This window comes from Rhinolophus sinicus, linkage group LG05 (assembly GCF_036562045.2).
Source record: "Rhinolophus sinicus isolate RSC01 linkage group LG05, ASM3656204v1, whole genome shotgun sequence".
Lineage (NCBI taxonomy): Eukaryota > Metazoa > Chordata > Mammalia > Chiroptera > Rhinolophidae > Rhinolophus > Rhinolophus sinicus.
The window spans coordinates 71,103,858-71,122,508 of NC_133755.1; the positions used below are offsets into that span (position 1 = coordinate 71,103,858).

The 18,651-nt window shown below is 45.9% G+C and overlaps 1 protein-coding gene and 1 pseudogene across 5 annotated transcripts in view; one reads left to right on the top strand and one right to left on the bottom strand.

Moving 5' to 3' along the window:
• Positions 1 to 8,513: 8,513 nt before the first annotated feature.
• TGFBRAP1 (transforming growth factor beta receptor associated protein 1) overlaps positions 8,514 to 18,651 on the bottom strand; it is a 68,311-nt gene continuing 58,173 nt past the window's right edge. For all 5 annotated transcript variants that reach the window (XM_074332477.1, XM_074332476.1, XM_074332475.1 and 2 more), the window contains 3 exons: positions 18,134 to 18,293; positions 13,190 to 13,623; positions 8,514 to 11,254 (listed from right to left, as the gene is read on the bottom strand). In XM_074332477.1, coding sequence (XP_074188578.1) covers positions 11,078 to 11,254; positions 13,190 to 13,623; positions 18,134 to 18,293 — 771 coding nt within the window. In that variant the 3' untranslated portion in view covers positions 8,514 to 11,077. The remainder of the gene's footprint in view (positions 11,255 to 13,189; positions 13,624 to 18,133; positions 18,294 to 18,651) is intronic.
• On the top strand, positions 14,211 to 15,062 carry LOC141571590 (large ribosomal subunit protein eL6 pseudogene; annotated as a pseudogene).

The window sequence follows — 18,651 nt, forward strand, 5'->3', positions numbered from 1 at the left end:
TCAGCCTTCAGAGGTGTTCAGGGAAAAGCCTAAAGGGCCCCAAAGGCTGGGTGATAAGTGAATGCCTTGCACTGGACCTGCATAATCCATCTCTGTGTTCTCTCCTGCCACCTCTGGCCCCTGCTGTCCCTTTGCCAACCCTAAGCAGTCCAGTCAAGGGGGAAAAAAATAGCCATGCTCATTTCCAGAAGCAGTTTTTTGAAAGACAGGCTTGCTGCTCCTTACTGACTGTCCTGTTGGGGACTATTGTTTCTCATTTCCTCCCTCATTGGAATGCTGCTGCTATATTCCCTGGGTACAGTATTTCGTGGCATCATGAAGACTTCGAATGTTTTATTAAGCCATAAAAACAGGGTCACTAACATCATCATAAAACACAAGACTGAATCATTTTAAAAATGCATACAGCAAAATGGAAAGCTTAACTTTGCTTTCAAAGCGTGCCCAGAGGTACGGAAGAAATTCTGTAGGAAAACAGGAGACTCTTTCTCCCCATTCTCTGTGAAATGTGTTGGGCCTCTCCAGAAGCAGTCAGCCCCAGCTGCTCAGAAAGCGTTGCCCCTTGCAGGGAGCCCTGTGGCTGCTGAAATGCATCCACTTAAGGCTGGCACAGGTGGTTGGGGAAACATGTGGGGTTCTCTCAGCCAGGCCCAGAAAATATTCCTGGATGCTTCTTACACTCTCCACAGTAATGAAGCTCCACAGGTTTCCGTCTCGCAGAGTCTAATGCTCTGTTAAGCCTTCATGTGAACCAGCATGAAGAAGAACCTCCCTCTTCTGCCAAGGGATCGTCTTCATTCCTTGGTCCCCTTCTCTGTTTTCCTCAGCTCTTTCATTCTCAATGTAATAAGCAGGCACGGCAAAGTTCTTAACTTGACACGATGTGACACTACATCGAAGTCTAGATTTAGGTTCTGTAAAAGACGGGCGTATTTTCCATCCTTAGGAATAAATATTCCCGAATTTTAAGAAAAGCTTTAAAAATATACCTATTGATCTTTTTCAATTTTAGAGGTAATTTGCTCATTGTAGAAATGAAAACAACTCGTGTGTTTACTGGAGATGTTTTATTATTATTTTTTTACTCAAAAGCCTAAAGAAAATTAAAGATTTTCTCATCTTTTTGTTACTAACAAAAATGTATGTTTTCCTGGGCCAGCCCGGTGGCTCAGGCGATTGGAGCTCTGTGCTCCTAACTCCGAAGGCTGCTGGTTTGATTCTCACATGGGCCAGTGGGCGCTCAACCACAAGGTTGCCAGTTTGATTCCTTGACTCCCACAAAGGATGGTGGGCCACCTGCAACTAATAAGGGCAACTGTACCTGAACTGTGCCCTCCACAACTAAGATTGAAAGGACAACAACTTGAATTGGAAAAAGTCCTGGAAGTACACACTGTTCCCCAATAAACTCCTGTTCCCCTTCCCTAATAAAATCTAAAAAAAAAAGAAAAGTATGTTTTCCTTTGCAACATTCAGATCACACTATACCACAACTTTATAGCCTAGTTTTTTGGTGGGTTTCCCTTCCTTCCTTTTTTTCTTCTTTCCTCCCTTCCTCCTTTTTTCCCTCCTTTCTTTCCCTTCCTTCCTTCCTTCTTTCCTTCCTGCGTTTTTATGTTGTTTGGAAGTGATTTCTGATGGCTGGAAGTCCACCATTTTACAGAGTGCCACACGGTAAGTTATTTAAGTACTACCTGTTTTGTTTTTTCTATTTTTCACTATTTTTAAAAATACTATAAGCATCCTTCACATAAATCTTTCTCCCTAGTTGCTAATTGTTTTTTCTAAAATAAACTTCTAAAAGTGGAATCGGTAGCTTTTGATACCATAATAAAATTGGGGTTTTTTTCCCAGAAATTTGGTGGCAGTTCATTCTCTAACCAGCTGTGTTCGAGAATTACTAAAAATTGGGGACTCTGAAGGTAGGTCATGAAGCATTTCCCATTAGCTATCAACGGGCCCTCCACCCAAAGTCTGGGCATAGATTCCTTTGGGCCACCATTAAATTATGAATGGGACATGACGGTACCAGGGAGAGTACACACACAGCCACGTGACTGAGGAGATACATTCAAGAGCTTTGCAGTTTTGCATAGGCTGAGAACAATATATTCACTAATTATATGTAGAAAAATGTAAGACAACTGTTAAAGGCATTTTACACCTCTCAAGAAACCAATTTAGGATGAAAGGATTGATTACTCATGGCAACTATAGGCAGCCGTGAGTCACCCACATTCAAGAAACCCTTTGAACACAGCAGAAGGCTGGCTGGCTGGCAGGCTGAGCCTAGGAAGGGTTTCCAGACCATCCTATTTCTGGTTTCTCACCCTATGCTACTCAGAAGCAACCTTTCCTACCTTGCTGTTTGAAGTTTATTAAATTTTATGTTCAATTCTCAGTACTGGGAAGCTCAGTAGAATATAATTGCAGCTGCCCCATGGCTTAATCAAAAGGATGTATTAACCATGTCTTCCATTTTCTGTATTTGATGCTTTGACATCTGGGACCTGGCTGACCCTGAAAGGGTGGCCAGCTAATTCCTAGAGACAGTAAACAACTTGCCAACCAGTGCACCTCTCAAATATAGATAACCAATCCAGAGCCCACACACCTCCCCCTCCCACCTCCCGTATCTGCTCTCACACTCCAGGCCACCATCCCCCTGCCCTAATCACCCCAGGGCCTGGTACTAAACAACCAGGGACAGCCCCTATGTCCCACAGCCCGCTGAAATAAGTCATACTAGCCAGTCCTGAACCTACTTACCTGCCTCAGCCCTTCTTTCCCTGGAAACCATAGTAAAGGCTCTTCCCCTCCATTCCCCCTCCTCCATCTGTCTCCTGATTGAACCGGGTACTTCCTCACGTAGCCCCCTGTGATACGGTGTGTTACGTCCTCTGTGAGGAGAATCTCTGGGATCTGTGAGTATAAAAGCTATATTTTCAATGATCATAGTCTCCTGATGTGTTGACCTTGCTATATCTCAATTTTCTGTTAATACACTATATTTAAAACCAAAGGATTATCCAAATAAACTGGCCAAAACATTTTGTATTTTACCTTTTTGGTGGTTGTTGGGAAGTCCTTTCTGATGTCATTAAAAACTATGTAAAGACCAAGAAGAATGGGCAAAATACTAGACACAAATGGTGGCAGCGGTTGCCCCAGGTTAGGGGACTGGTGGTCTTCCTACAGCACAAACACTTGTGTTTCTCTTTTGTTGAGAATTGGGGGGGAAGCCTCCGACTGCAGTCACATCTGTCCCTGTCCCCTGCTTACTCTCTGGCCTACTGACAAATTGAACCTCTTTTCTCCATTTTGAAGGGGTCATAATTGCTCACCTGCAGGCTTGGCCCCACCATTCCCTCTGTGTGGAGTGCTTTCCTTCGACTGGAGGCTTCTCCTCTGTGCTTCTGGTCTACCCGCACTGCTCACTGTGTTGTAATTAACTCCACAGTGAGCTCCAGCAGGGCCACATGTGTCTTTTTCACCATTTTATCTGTAGATCTTAGCACAATTGTGGAATGAATGATTGAATATATGAATAAATGCATGCATGAATTGAATGGAAAACTGTCCCCTTAGCATTAAATATAGCTCTTGGTGAGACTTTAGTCCTTCACCTGCCTTCCTCTGCGGTAATGTCAGTTCTATTTTTGTAGTTGTATGAACATGATGGCAAACTTGGAGTAAAAAGTGGCTGTGAACTACAGGGGACATAGCCACTCCCCACTGACAGCCCCAGACGGTTCTCACGTAGGGAGCCTTCAGGCCTCCTAGCCCACTGGATGAGCAGCTCATTTTCTAGTATTTGGATAAACACAAGATACTTGAAATGGACACCAGGAGACACCAACCGAGCACAAATAGGAAACTGGCACAGCCTTGCACCTTTCCAGTGTTCAGTTGTGTGAACTAACTGTATTTTAGGGGACCCAGAGAGAACGACGCTGTACAGGATGTTCATGCATTCAATGACATCTAACCTTCCATCTGTCATTAGATAGCTGTTTCTGTCACCCAGGACATAGGTGTGCAATGGAGATGCAGGAACGTGTTAGAAACCCACAGCACCAAGGCATCTCCCACAGTACCGCAGTGGGAGACGGAAACTGGCGAAGAAAGCAGGCTGGCTCTGATTGGCTGTAGCCCTGTTTCCCTAATTCACATATTCAGACATTTGGAGGAAGTGGTGAACACCAGCCCTCACCATCCCAGATCCAGACACACACACACACACACACACACACACACACACACACACACACACACACAGACACACACACACCTGCTGTCTACACTGCCTAAGTCACTTAAAGCAAGGAGAATGCCCCCTCCCTACCCTGGGTTCAGCTTCATCAGGCTGTCAGCACTCCCAGAATGTCATTCAGTGACCTACTCGAAGGCAGGAACTGGAGCCATACTACCTGGAGCCACCATCTGGGCAGGGTCCTGACCAGGGGTCTGGAGCTGGGGGGCATTGCTCCCTCCGTTCGGGAAAAGGGTTAGTTACAGGTCTGTGTAGAGTTTGGAAGAACAATAGAAAACATGCACCCCTTTGTTAGGAGGCCTGCCGGGAAGCACACCCTGCCTACCGAGTCACATGCTCCGGCCACTTTGTCCTTAGACGTGTCTGGCCCTTGTTTCTGAATCAGCTGTTGGCACATTTTGGAGATGTACAAGCGTCATATCACGATGGGGAATTCTTTGTGCCTTTCCTCGTTAACAAAGATCTCATGCTGATTTTGAACCTATATTCAAGGGCATGCCTTAGGCCATATGTGAGCTTTGTTTGTTGGTCTGTTTTAACCCAATGGAAGGGATTAGGACAATAAACGGATGCCTTCGGGATGGCTGATATAGGGTTACATTTTACATGTTGATAAGAATATATAAGACTGCAATGATAATTTTATATAAAATACATATAAGCAAATAGCCTATATGTACACACTGTGGGTAACTAACTGTACTATTTAAAAACCACGAAATGGAATATTATTCAGCCATAAAAAGGAAGGAAATCCTGACACCTGCAACAACATGGATGACTTTTGAGAACATTATGCTAAGTGAAATAAGCCAGTCACAAAAGGACAAATACTGTATGATTCCATTTATATGAGGTCCTTAGAGTAGCCAATTTCATAGAGACAGGACGTAGAGCGGTGGCGGCCAAGGGCTAGAGGAGGAGAGACGGGGAGTTATGTGCAATGGGGACAAAGCTCCTGTTTGGGAAAATGAGGAAATTCTGGAGATGGATGGTGGTGATGGAAGCACACCAATGTAAATATTCTTACTGCCACTGAACTGTGCACTAAAAAATGGGATGGTATGTTTATTTATACTTTACCACAATTAAAAAATCCATGAAAATGGCAAGATGTCTAATATACGTGGAAAATGTATTTAAATATAGCCATATTAGTAATACGGTAAACTTTCTTTTTTTTTTTTGGATGGAAAGCTGAATTTTTGACTATGTTTACTCATATAAAGTGAATACATTCTTGTAAATTAACTGAAATCAAAGAAATCAAATGCCTTTAGCAGCGTAAACCACAAGTGGGGAAATGCTCTCTTGCACTCTAATTCTCAAGAAAACAAAAGTTTAGGCCTTTTGAGCCACTCTGTTGCTCACATCCGCTCCTATCTCTTTGGAGTGTACTTTTATTTCTAATCAACTGCTCTTTCACCACTGTAAAAAAAAAAAAAAAAAAAAAAAAAGCAAAAGATGAGCATTTCGGTTGTACTTATTTATGAGTTTAAGTCAACAGCTGTCTGCACGTCAGTAATGTATTGGAAAGCCATTTAGAAATGGGTTTGGGGGTTTTCCTGTAACATGCTCTCTGTAGAGGTGAGAGGGTGGGTGCGCAGGCTGACCACCTAAGTTTTACTGTGCACACCAGTTGCACTAGGTAAATCTCCAGTGTGTGGGTGACAAGAGGCTGGATGAATCAGATGGGTGGTGATGATGCATTGTGCTCTGGGCATAGCACACATTCCTACTGAGAGTAGGTTGGGAATCGGCCTCTCCAGCTTAATCAAATACGAATGGAATTTGAAAGAGAAAAACTGGTATTTCAAGTGAGACAAATGGAAAATGTTCTATAGAGAAAGAGGACCATCATGGTGAAGGCCTGTGGAAGCCAGAGCACATGAGAAAAGGCACAGGGATGCCAAGCCGAGTGGAAGGCGCTGGAGGAAACGGCGGCTGAAAACCAGCTACTGAAAAGGGCTCATGTAGACCCACTCTTCTCACAGTTGCGGATGGTAACTCTGGAACCAGTGGGTGTTGGCTACAGAGGGGCACTGTCCTAATAATTGAATGAACTCAGTGAGATTCTGGGAGTGCCCAGACACATCCATAGTGATGCTATAAAGAGTCCCTGTGCTGGATGCCACCCTGAGAGACCCAAGATCCTATGAGGGCAGCACTTGTGTCAAAGGCTGGCCTATCCCCAGTCCTTTGCCCCAATTTCCCTGGCTTGGAACAGAGGGTTAAGACCTGAAGGGTCCTCGGATACCACGCCACTCCATCTCCAGGTTATGGGTGACACTGCCACATCTAGGGCATGAGACTTACCCAGGACCACAGTTGGGTGTGTCAGAGCCCAATGAGACCCCAGTTTCCCGAAATCTAGTGATAACATTTTACTTCTCAAGTCACACTTGGTCTGTTGTGTGTGTTGCTTTTTAATGTCCTCCTGACACGCGTCTTGTTTAACTCATTTACGAATCTGGACTGCAGACTGAATTACAGCTATTTGTTTCCCTTCCCTAGCTGCAAGCTAAAGAAAAGCAGGCTTCATTAATTCCAGTGCTTATCTCCGAAGACCGTATTAACAAGCTTTTAGATGGTGCTCCTGCCATTTAGCTTTTTTGAGAAGGTGAAAGGGCCTCTCATCCATATGCTCTAGATTCTTGTACATTTTCATTTTAAACACTAAGGTTGACAGATCTGCTACGAGCAAATGGGGTGTTAGTTAGCATCTAATTACAACTAACACAGTCACAGACCATTTAACTGAGTAAGGCACCAGTGTCTGCCTCCACCGACAGACACACTTAGGACATCAATTTACACTCTTTTTTTTCTGTTTCAGCCACTTGGCCACACAGTATTTCCACAGGAAATATGAGTCCACAGCCTCTTCCTTTCCAGTCAGATGTGTAAACCTCAGCCCTGTTCCTTTTTATCTCTAATATGCGAATGAACCATCCAAACACCAAGGATACAGAAACATGAAAAGGATAGTGAAGTTTCTGCTTTGTGGTTTTCTGTTTGAATATGAGGTCAGACAATTAAGTTTGTGAACTCATCCTAGAAAAAGTGCTACATACCTCATTGCTGAATATCACTATGGTCACCTTTGAAATACCCCCCCTTTGGAAGCTATGCACCTACGCTAATGCCCAGTCCACCTTTCAAAGCAACTTTAGAACTTTTTTCTGGAATGGCCATCAGAGCTGTCATCATATTACCCTTGATGTCCTGAATGTTATCAAAATGTCTTCCTTTCAATATTCCTTTATCTTCGGGTAAAGAAAGAAATCGTTGGGGCCAGACCAGGTGAGTAGGGAGGGTGTTCCAATACAGTTATTTGTTTACTGGCTAAAAACTCCCTCACAGACAGTGCCGTGTGAGCTGGTGCATTGTCGTGATGCAAGAGCCATGATTTATTGGCGAAAAGTTCAAGTCGTCTAACTTTTCAACGCAGCCTTTTCAGCACTTCCAAATAGTCAACTTGGTTAACTGTCCAGTTGGTACAAATTCATAATGAATAATCCCTCTGATATCAAAAAAGGTTAGCAACATTGTTGCAACGGGTTTGAGAATTTAATTGTCCGAGATAAAGTCAGAAGTGGATCGCTTAAAATTCAGTAGATAGGGGCCGGCCCAGTGGCTTGGGTGGTTAAGGCACCCTGCTCCTAATGCTGAGGTCACCGGTTCGATTCCCACATGGGTCAGTGAGCTGTGCCCTCTACAGCTAAGAGTGTGAACAACAGCTCTCCCTGGAGCTGGGCTGCTGTCATCACAGCAGCCGGAGGTTGGCGTGAGCTGCCGTGGGCTACTGTCATTAGCTAATGCCGTGGGCTACCGTGTACTGCTATGAACGGTCGGTGGACAGCATGAGTGGCTGGCAGTGTGAGTGGCTGACAGCTGGCGAAAGCTGCTGTGAGTGACTGGTGACCGACTGCTGGGGGAGCGCAAGGCTCATAATACCAGCATGGGCCAGGGAGCTGTGTCCTACACAACTAGACTGAGAAATAACCGCTTGAACCAGAGTTGGGGGGTGTGGGGGAGGCAGAAGAAAGGGGAAAAAAAAAATCGGTGAATAACAAAAAATGTAAGGGGTGGCCATACAAGCCCTCTGCAGGTGCTGGAGGAGCCAGTAGGTGTGGGTGAATAAGTTGTAGAACTCCTCAGGCTAGGTGCTCGGTGAGTGCAAACCCTTCTCTCATAATTTTTGTTAAAAACAAAACAAAAAAACACTACAGAAAGAACAAAGAATTACAAGAATTTTAATAAAATCAACAAGTTTACATTTGTACATCTTGTGTATTTGGGACCCAACCAGGGCCAAAGGGGAAAGTCGCAAGGACAACGGCTTCCATAGGGACAGCAAGCAAGAAGCAAGGGCTACCCTAGCTGTGTGACAGGCGTCAGTCAGTTGGCTGGTGCCACCCTGCGGCCACCGGAGCCTCCTGGCACTCTGGAAGCTCGCTGGCACATTTACTCCTGGGCAAGGGCGTCCCAGCTCTGAGCTCAGTCCCAGCACGCCACAGCCCATGTGGCGCTCCCACCTTAGTACCTGGTAGGCAACAGCAGATTAACAGTTCACAGAATTAAATAGTATTGCCTGTGGAATATTAATGTCAACTGAGTTCATTCATGCTGTTTTAACTAGAATGGTTACACTGAACCTAGGGAGGGGAAAAAAGGGCTGAGTGAGGGCTCTAATTGCTCGATTCAACAGCACAGTCACAAAACAGCAGGCCTGTAGTAAGAACCATGTATTTCTTTTAAAAATATGATTTAAGAGCCTTCTGGGAGTTTGAGAAAGGTATGGTTTTTAACACAGGAGATAATGTCTGCACAGTGTCACAGACTTCTGCCTGTCTTAGAGGATTTGGTGGAGATGGAAAACAGTACAACTTTAATTCCCATTATTCTAAAGCATAACAAACGTTTTAAAATATTGATCAACGTTCAGAGGAAAAAGAGACTAGTGCCCTCAAGTTAGGAATGAGCAATTGCAGGGCTTTTTCAAGATTTTACCCATTTTGAGTAGAGAGAGACAGTGCTTTTAAAAGTGCAATGTTGCATGTGCGAATGTTCTCTGAGGAGTAAATCCAAGCTCCCAAGTTGTAATGACAGTGTGCACAGTAGTCATATGACGATTCCACAACAGTCATCCACAGGGTGAAACTCATGACCGGGCTTTGAACCCATTACCAATTTACACAGCATATGGTGGAGTCACAAGGAGAGTTTCTTCTTCATTTATTCTTTAGATCATGGAGACAGTTAGGAAACAATGCATGGATGCCTTTGCTTTCTTGGCCCAGTTCGCATCACAAAAGGAAAAGGAACACTGACCATTATTAGTAGAGAAAACATTTTTTAAAGAACGGAGAACAAGCTCTTCATTGCCCTCTGTGTAAGGCTCAGGCTGAAGCAGAGGGAGTGCACCACGGTCCTCTCTTCTCACACATAGAAGCTGATGCTTGTTTTCCAAGTGCTACGCCAGGGGGTACAGTGTCTTTGTTGTTAGTGCCTTAACAGAATCAGTAATCAAAATGAAGAGATTCAAAAGAGGGCAGTGAAGTAACAACAGCTTCAGTCGTTTGACAGGAACACAAAATGAATTTTCGGTCTGATGTCCAAGAGGCATTTTTCCTGTGTGGTCAGGACACCTTGGAGCAGGTGTGTAAAGTGCTGGGAGGTGAGGTGGCCTGACTGGTCTTCCTCGGAGGGGGTGTGGCATTACCTGCAAGAAAGGTGACGTCTCTGCCACGTGCAAAGGCGGCTGTCACCCACTGCCTGCCCTGCTGAGAGTGTGAGGGTAAAACCGGCCTCTTCCAAAATATGCTCGGTTTGCACTCATAATATTTCCCTTTTAATTTCCCGAGTATTCAGTAGGAGGTACATTTTAACAAGAAAAAACACCCCTCACGAATACGACAGACTAATTTCTAAACAAGAGCAAAACGACAAAGATGATGTAACTTGAAATACAAATTCTTAGTTACACACATGAATTGTGGCGTTTCAGATCAGCAGATGACATGACAGTGAAGCGACACATGCCTGGGCCCTTCCCCACCACGGGTTCCCTTTCTGCTGTCGTCTTCAGGAAGGGTGAGGCAGCTTCTGTCTTGCACTTCATTAGTTTCTTATAGGCCTTCACTTGCTAGGCAGCCAGAAGCACACAGTTACCCCAAAGGGAGTGCTTGGGTAAACAAGGCAGAACCTTTTGGTGGCTGAGAGCCAGAGGGGAAGCAGGAAGGAACAGAAACACTTCCCTCAGGTCAGCCATTGCCAAGGGCAAAGGCAGAGCCCACGAGGTCGTCTTGGAAACAGACAGGACACCAGTGGTTGTGCTGTGTGGATGGAGCACGTGTGACAGCAAAACCCACCCGCACAGGACTCTGCACCCTGGCCACTCACCTGGCCGAGAGAAGGTGTCACCTCTGTGCCACCCTGAAGCAAATGTTTCCAGTGAGAATGGCTGTCTGAAGATTGGGCATAGGGGTAGGGGTTGTCCAGTTTGTCTGGAGCGCACAGGGAAGGCTCAATTTTCTTTCCAAGTGGAGAGCTGCTTTGGATGACTCTGTACCTGGGCGGGTGAACTCTTGCATGTCTCTATTTTCGGATTTTCCATTTACATTCAATGCAGGGTGGTCAGCAGGGAAGTGTCCTGGTTTCACAGTGACTGAAGTCTCCCTGGCGCCCAGATGTCATCCCTTCATCTTGGCTGATGTAGCGCAGAGGCTTTCTTTCTGCTCTTTGCTTCCAGCAGGCTTGGTAAAGAACTCGGGGTCGCCCTGGCGCCCTCAGGTGGCCTCTTCAAGTCCGAGTGCCGGGGCTGGGGGAGCTGGGGTTCGTGTGTCTGCTGGCAGCACAGTGGGTGTGCACGAGACCACCATTTGGATATCTAACAAACACGGGCTCCCGGAAGGGATTTTGGCACATCTGGCACAGCTTTTTGTCTGAGAGCCGAACTGAGCTTCCTTTCAACTTCATCTGCAAAAAGAAACAAAGACAGAATTCTCACAGTGTCACACCATTTTCAGAGTTGATATGCATTACCCATGATTTTTACCAATGAGGAGTGCTTTTATATCAACTTCTTGAAGCAGAATATTAGAAGTGAAAATAAACAAAAACATCCTTAGTAACTAGAGAAGTAAAAAAACAAAAAGCCACAAAACTGCTTTCTTATTTTACAAAAGTCATCGCTGCATGTCTGGCCGAGGCTTTTCCAACCCAGGTTCTCTCTCTCACGGGCTGTGAGCTCGGATATATTTCAGCAAGGCCTACTAACATCATGAATATTAGAGCTGAGTAAGTCCACACAAATCATCTAATTCCCTGGTCCGCTCATCGGCAAACATGAAAAGTAAGGCATGAATAAGGGACTTTGTCCCTTAGGGATGATTAGTGGCATATTCCTTACTGGTTCTAGGACACATAATTTCATTTCTTTAAAGGTAACTAATGAAAACAGAGCTGTGACTCCACTGTCTGATAAATAGGACTTAAGTTTTGCAATTTAAAGAGCCTTGCTACACAATTCACTTGTGCCACCCCAGGCACGTCAGTCAGCCTATTGGCAGCAATTCACCATGGAAACATTAGTTTTATCAGTCATTCAACAAACATTGCTTCAGTACCTACAAGATGCCAGACTTGGCTCTAGGAATACGGAGGTAAGTAAATGATGCTTTTCCCCCCTCAAAGAACCCAAGGTCTAACAGTAAAGGCAGACAACTATGAATGTGTGTGTTCACAGGATATGCGTGGGCAAAGACGTTGGTTAATCTGCCTAAAGCGGTATGAAGCTTTCACAAGGGGAAAAGTACTTAGGCTGGGTTTCCAGTAGGTGTTCACCTGGCACAAAAGGAAAAGGTTTGAATGCCTCCAGCACAGGGAATGGCAGGTACAAAGTCTGCACGTGTGCAACAGTATATCAGACTGGGCGATGCCACGCGTCCTGGCGAGCCATGAGTGATGGGCAGGGGCAGGCCAAAGGAGGTGGGACTGAATCTTTTAGGCCTCGATTCCTCTACTGGGCAGTCAATAAAGGCTTCCAAGTGTGGGGAATGCGTCGCTTCCTGGAAGGTCACTATGCTGGCCATGGGGAGCAGGGGCCTCACAGAGGGAGGTAAACTTGGGGGCTGCTACAGACTGAATGTTCGTGTGGCCCCCCCCACCCCCCAAATTCATATATGAAGCCCTGATTTCTAATGTGATGGTATTTGGAGGTGGAGACTTTGGCAGGTGATTAAGGTTAGATGAGGCCATGAGGTGGGTGGGGATCCCATGATGGGATTAGGGCCATTGTAAGAAGAGGAAGAGATACCAGAGCTTGCTCTGTTTCTGCCCTATGAGGACACAGCATGAAGGGGGCTGTCTACAAGCCAGGAAGGGAGCTCTCATCAGGCACCTTGATTTTGGACTTCCAGCCTCTGAACTGTGAGAAATAAACGTCTGTTGTTTAAGGCCCTGAGTCTGTGGTATTATATTTGTTAGAACAACAGGAGCTGAGTACCACAGGCACCAAGAATGTGGAGCTCTCAAGTGGCCTGGAACTCACATCTGGGCTCTTTCATCTACTGTGTAACTTCTCTGTGCCTCAGTTTCCTCTTCTGTGAAATGGAGATAATACTAGTAGATACTGCATAAAACTGCTGTGATGATGAAGTGATGTCATGATATAAAGTGCAGAAAAGTGCCTGGCACACAGTATACATACATGCTGTGCTCTCTTGATCATCAGCGTCTAAAAGGTGAGAAAAACCACAGCAGCGTTACGCCTGCTAGCCTAGCCTCTGCTTCCATTTGAGTAGAATTGTATGTTTGAGGTGTAGAAGTTGTAGAGAAAAAAACCTGACAGATAATATTTTCCCACAGGTAAAACGGGCCCTGAGTAGTCAAAGAAGTTGGCCAGGCTCTCACCTTATCGTATTTGTAGATTAAGTTTTCAGACTTGGCCAGGCCGACAGCCACCTGGGCGGTCCTCCTGGTGTGGATACTGTCCCTCATGGCCCCCATCAAAAACGGGCAGAGCAGCTGTACCGACCAGGTGCCCGGCAGCAGCTGCAGGACCTGGGCGGCGTCGAACTCTGTGGCGTGTTGGTTCAGGAGGTCCACGGCAGCCACAGCCAGCTCGGGTGTGGACGGGCTGGGGCTGAGGTACATGGCCAGCAGCGTGTGGAAGAGCTGCTGCCGGTAGGGTGGGTCTCTGCCCTCGGAGCGCCACAGGCAGTAGTCCTGGGCCCCCGAGAAGTCCCTCAGCTCATGCACCAGGATGTACAGGGCCTTCTGGTGCTCCTCCAGCTTCCCGTGCAGGATGGCGCTCTCCATGGGCAGGCCAGCACCCTGGACCCTCTCTGTTGGGCAGAACCCACATGTTAGAACAGGCAGGGCTGCGCTGGGGGCCCATTCAGCCCAGTAACTGGCTTCCCTGCTGCTTTCAGCATAGGAAAAGGGGAAGCCAACCTGGCCACACCAACACTTCTAAACACAACCATCCAGACTGTCTGGAGAAGGCGTTCTTGTATTTCCATGCTCCATAACAGACTCTACTTCTAAGTACAGCCAGCTCTCAGAATACAGATTTTCAAGTGTTTAGAGAATGAATGAAGCACATGACCCATGTGTTGGGACCCAAAGGCCCCAAGGAGACAACGTCACATCAATGCCAGGCTTCCAATTAATCCATCACGATTCCTATTTTTTCCCAGTGAGGTATCTTTTGACTAAAGCAGAAAGGCACTTATTCACTCAATCCAGATGATATCACCTTGCCCCAGAAAGTGTGCTGAACACCTTTATTCTAATTTAAAATTATTTCATGGAAAGGAATGTAGATTCGTAGTGTTAAAAATCCATGTCTAAATCAGTCTAAAGATTTTGTTTCTCTAGCAAGTTAAGTTTCCAGGTTATAAGTCAAATGAGCTCTTTCCCACCTTGCAAGATGGCGGGTGAAAAAGCTGAGAAGCCGGACGCTAAGAAGAAACCTGAAGCCAAGAAGGCTGATGCTGGGGGCAGGTTAAGAAGGCGAACCTCAAGGCCAAACGCCTAAGGAGGGGAAGCCCCACTGCAGCCGAAATCCTGTCCTGCTCAGAGGAATCCGCAGATATTCCTGATCAGCTATGTATTCCCGAAAGGCCAGTACAGGAGGAAGTATTCAGCAGCTAAATCCAGGATTGAAAAGAAAAAGGAGGAGGAGGTGCTTGCTACTGTCACGAAACCAGTTGGTGGTGACAAGAATGGTGGCACTCGAGTGGTTAAACTTCGCAAAATGCCTGGATACTATCCTACTAAAGATGTGCCTCGAAAGCTGCTGAGTCATGGCAAAAAGCCCTTCAGTCAGCATGTGAGAAAACCTGGGGCCAGCATCACTCCCGGGACCGTTCTGATCATCCTCACTGGGCGCCATAGAGGCAAGAGGGTGGTTTTCCTGAAGCAGCTGAGCAGTGGCTACTTGTGACTGGACCGCTGTACCTCCATCAAGTTCCTCTGCATAAAACACACCAGAAATCTGTCATCACCACCTCCACCAAAATTGGTATCAGTGGTGTGAAAACCCCCAAACATCTCACTGCTGCTTACTTCAAGAAGAAGCGCGTAAGCCCCGGCACCAGGAGGGGAAGAGCTTCAACACAGAGAAAGAGAAACACAGATTACAGAGCAGCGCAAAATTGATCAGAAAGCTGTGGACTCGCAAATTCTGCCAGAAGTCAAAGCTGTTCCTCAGCTCCAGGGCTACCTCCACTCTGTGTTTACTCTCACAGATGGGGTTTATCCTCACAAACTGGTGTTCTAAATTAATTATGAAAAACCTAATTAAATGCCAGAACTGTTAAAAAAAAAAATAAGTCAAATGATGCCAACAGAGCCTCAGTTCTGACCAAGGCCCTGTCCTCAGTGGGCTCTCTCTTTGGGTAACGTCCCTTTGCTTCCCGATCCCCTGTAGATAGAAAGATGACATAAGACCTCTTCCCACTGTGAAGGGATATTCCGAGGACTTCTATTTCAGGGGCCAAAGTTAATATTCCAATTATAGGCATTTTGCATTTGCCGTTTTGCCACCTCCAGGCCTGATGCAGCTGGCAGACACCATTAGTCCTGTAGCAAAGGGCTGGCTCTTCAACAAGTTACCTATAGCATTAGACACAGATGCTGCCACATGCACCATCACCATCCTGACAAAGAACTGTCAGCACATAATTACTAAGTGGATGTCACATTTAAGGCACAGGGAGAGGCACAGAGATGGTTAAGAAAAGGTCACTGGAGTGGTCTATACTTTTCACATCTCTCATCTCATTTATATTTGGTTCTCTGTCACCTCGAGTGGGTAGGCCTGACAGGAACCATTCCTGCAACCTGCCCAGGCTAACACCCCTCCAAAGTCACCTGGCTAGCAGGGCACAGAATTAGTCTGAGTTGCAGTGCTCTGCCAGAGTGCCTTGGGGACACCCCATTTCCTATAAGCTCCTAGGTCTGGCCTGCAAGCCCAGCCTTAATCTTTATGACTGTTAGCAGTCATAACCTTTATGACAAGACCCCTCTGGGAGGCTCTCCCTGCCCCTCCACTCCAAGGCAAGGCTTGCTGCTCCCTCAGCCCCACATGGAGCTTCTACTGACCCTCATGTGCCCTCTGGTTAAACTGAGGATGAGAACCAAGTCACATCTCTCTTCATATTCTTGGTGCATGACCAACACTCAATACGAGTTTGAAAAAAGTGGCTGGGGGAAAACATTCATCAACAAACTCATGACTAGCAATGAGACGTTTATGAAGGGATTTGGGAAGTATAAAGTACGCAGTAAGTCATGGGTGACGGCAAAAATGTCGAACAACCAGTGTTGCGTGGGCACTGACCAATCAGAATGGACAGCAGCTGTGAGCGACTGGCGAGGCTGACGAGTGTCACAACTGAATGTCAAGTGCCAGCTAGAACTAGTATTGGCTGTCCACGTGAGACTTCAACCCAGTTTCTGGTCTGGATCTACTGCTCAGGAGCTGTGTAACCTGTGGCAAGGGGGTCACTTCTCTAAGCTTCAATATACTCACCTATAATAAAAATAATAAAAAATAACAGAACTTACTTCATAGGTTTGTTGTGGAAAAGCATCATGAAACATATTAGGCATTTTGCCCTGTGCTTGGCACATGAGGTGTAATCAAATAACACAGTGAATGTTTAAATTAAAAAACAAAAAATTATAGTAAAAGTCAAAGTATCCCTCCTCACTTTGAGCACTTATCCTATCATTTTTGCCACTTTCTGAAGCAGTTCTGGAAGTCCTCTTTTGTGAGTGTCTTTAGTTGAGTTGTCGTGGCTGCCTCGATGTCCTGAATCAATTAAAAACGTTTTCCTTTCATGGTCATTTTGACTTTGGGGAAGAGTCAGAAGTCACATGGTGCCAGATCCGGTGAATAAGGTAGATGAGGACACACTAATGTTTTTATTTGACAGAAATTGCCGTACCAGAAGTGATGTGTGACACAGAGCCTTTCCCTTGTGAATGCTGCTGCCGAGCGCCATCCAATGGAAAGCCAAGGATCTTTAATACGGGAAATGGTGCGTTGAACTGTAGTAACACCGTGTGACAAGTTTCAATTTGTTCTGTGCAGTTTAATCAGGCGTGAAGTACAATTGAAAGAAGGTGTGTTTTAAAATGTGCTGTAAGTCATCCTCCATCGTGACAACACTCCGTGTCACACATCGCTTCTGGTATATGGCAATTTCTGTCAAATAAAAATATTACGGTGTGTCCTCATCCACCTTATTTACCAGATCTGGACCATGCGACTTCTGGCTCTTCCCCAAAGTCAAAATGATTCAGGACAACAAGGCAGCCACGACAGTGCAACTAAAGACACTCACGAAAGAGGACTTCCAGAACTGCTTCAGAAAGTGGCAAGAACAATGGGATAAGTGTGTTCAAAGCGAGGGGGAGTATTGTTAGGGGGAGTAATGGCAATGTGTCCTTTACTGTAATAATTTTTTTTTAATTTAAACATTCACTGTATTGTTGGATCACACCTCGTATATATAGTCTATCCTCATTAGTCATACTGCATTTGCCAATTTGCCTACTTGCCAAAATTTATTTGTAACTATAAAATCAGTACTTGCGGTGCTTTTGTGGCCATGTGTGGACTTGTGCAGAGAGGCACAGAATCTGAGGCACGCGACACGCACATTCCCAGCTGAGGTCAAACAGGGAGACACTCCGCTTTGTTATTGGTAAACGACAACAAAGGTCTACTTGGTGACATGGGTTTGCATTTTTGTGATTTTGTTGGTGATTTCAGCATTCAAAATGGCCCAAGCACAGTGCTGAGGTGGTGTCTCAACACAGGATGAAAGAACGGCTGTGATGGGCCTTGCAGAGAAAATAGGTGTGTCAGATGAGTGTGTCAGGTGAGCGTCGCTTAGGCTTGAGTGACACTGCCGTTGGTGTGAGTTCAATGTCAATGAGTCAAATGAATATTAAGTAAGGTGTCTTTAAAGGGAAACACATCAACAAGGTTACGTCTTGGTCAGCTGAGGAAAATGTGTAGCAGGTACCTAACTGACCCTGAATTTGGTGCAATGTTTGGTATTCATTAACTCAGTGTTTGTGGAGACTATAGAACCCAACTACAGTGAATAATAAGGAGAATTGACTGAAGGTAAAAGGCCACTGTCCATTTGTGGGGGTGAGAGGGGGAGGGGACACAAGTAGCTTCGCCCGACCCCCTAGGAAGGCTGACTAGGTGCCAAAAGAGGCTCAAGGAATCACCAAGGAATAAAATAAGAAGCCACGCTCACACCTTCACCTCTGCTGCCCGTGCCCACCCAACAGCACTATCAGTGGAAAGACTGCCGAGGTCCTGCTCACCCATCAGAAAGTGGACGCGGTATAGGTCGGATTTCTGGAGCAGGCGCTGGAGCTTGGCCTGTGTCTCGGTGACTTCCGAGCCCTTGCCACTGGTGCCAGCCCTGTGCTGCAGCACTGCGTCCAGGTACAGCACTGCTAGGTGTGTGTGGTACTCTTCCTTCTGCAGGAAACGGGGAAAAGCACATGCAGGGTTTGCGAGTGGGAAGCTGGGAGGGCCCCCCGTCAGCAAGCGCTCAGGGAGCCAAATCATGTGGAGGGTAGCTGGGCAGATTCCCAAGGACAAGTAGCAGAACACGTCTGTTGGACTGAAAACCGCTCAGAGAAGGTGAGTTTAACATCTATGGGGAAAATATAAAAGGGTTACTTCTCATTTTGAGAAGTAAGGGTCACAGGATTTACATATTCTCCCAAAGGGTGCAGCTTCTCTCATTTCCTTTAAGAAAAATAACAAGGAATGAATAGTGGAAAGAAATATAGGCTGAGTGGACACGAGATGGGGGGGTTAAAAAAAACAACTA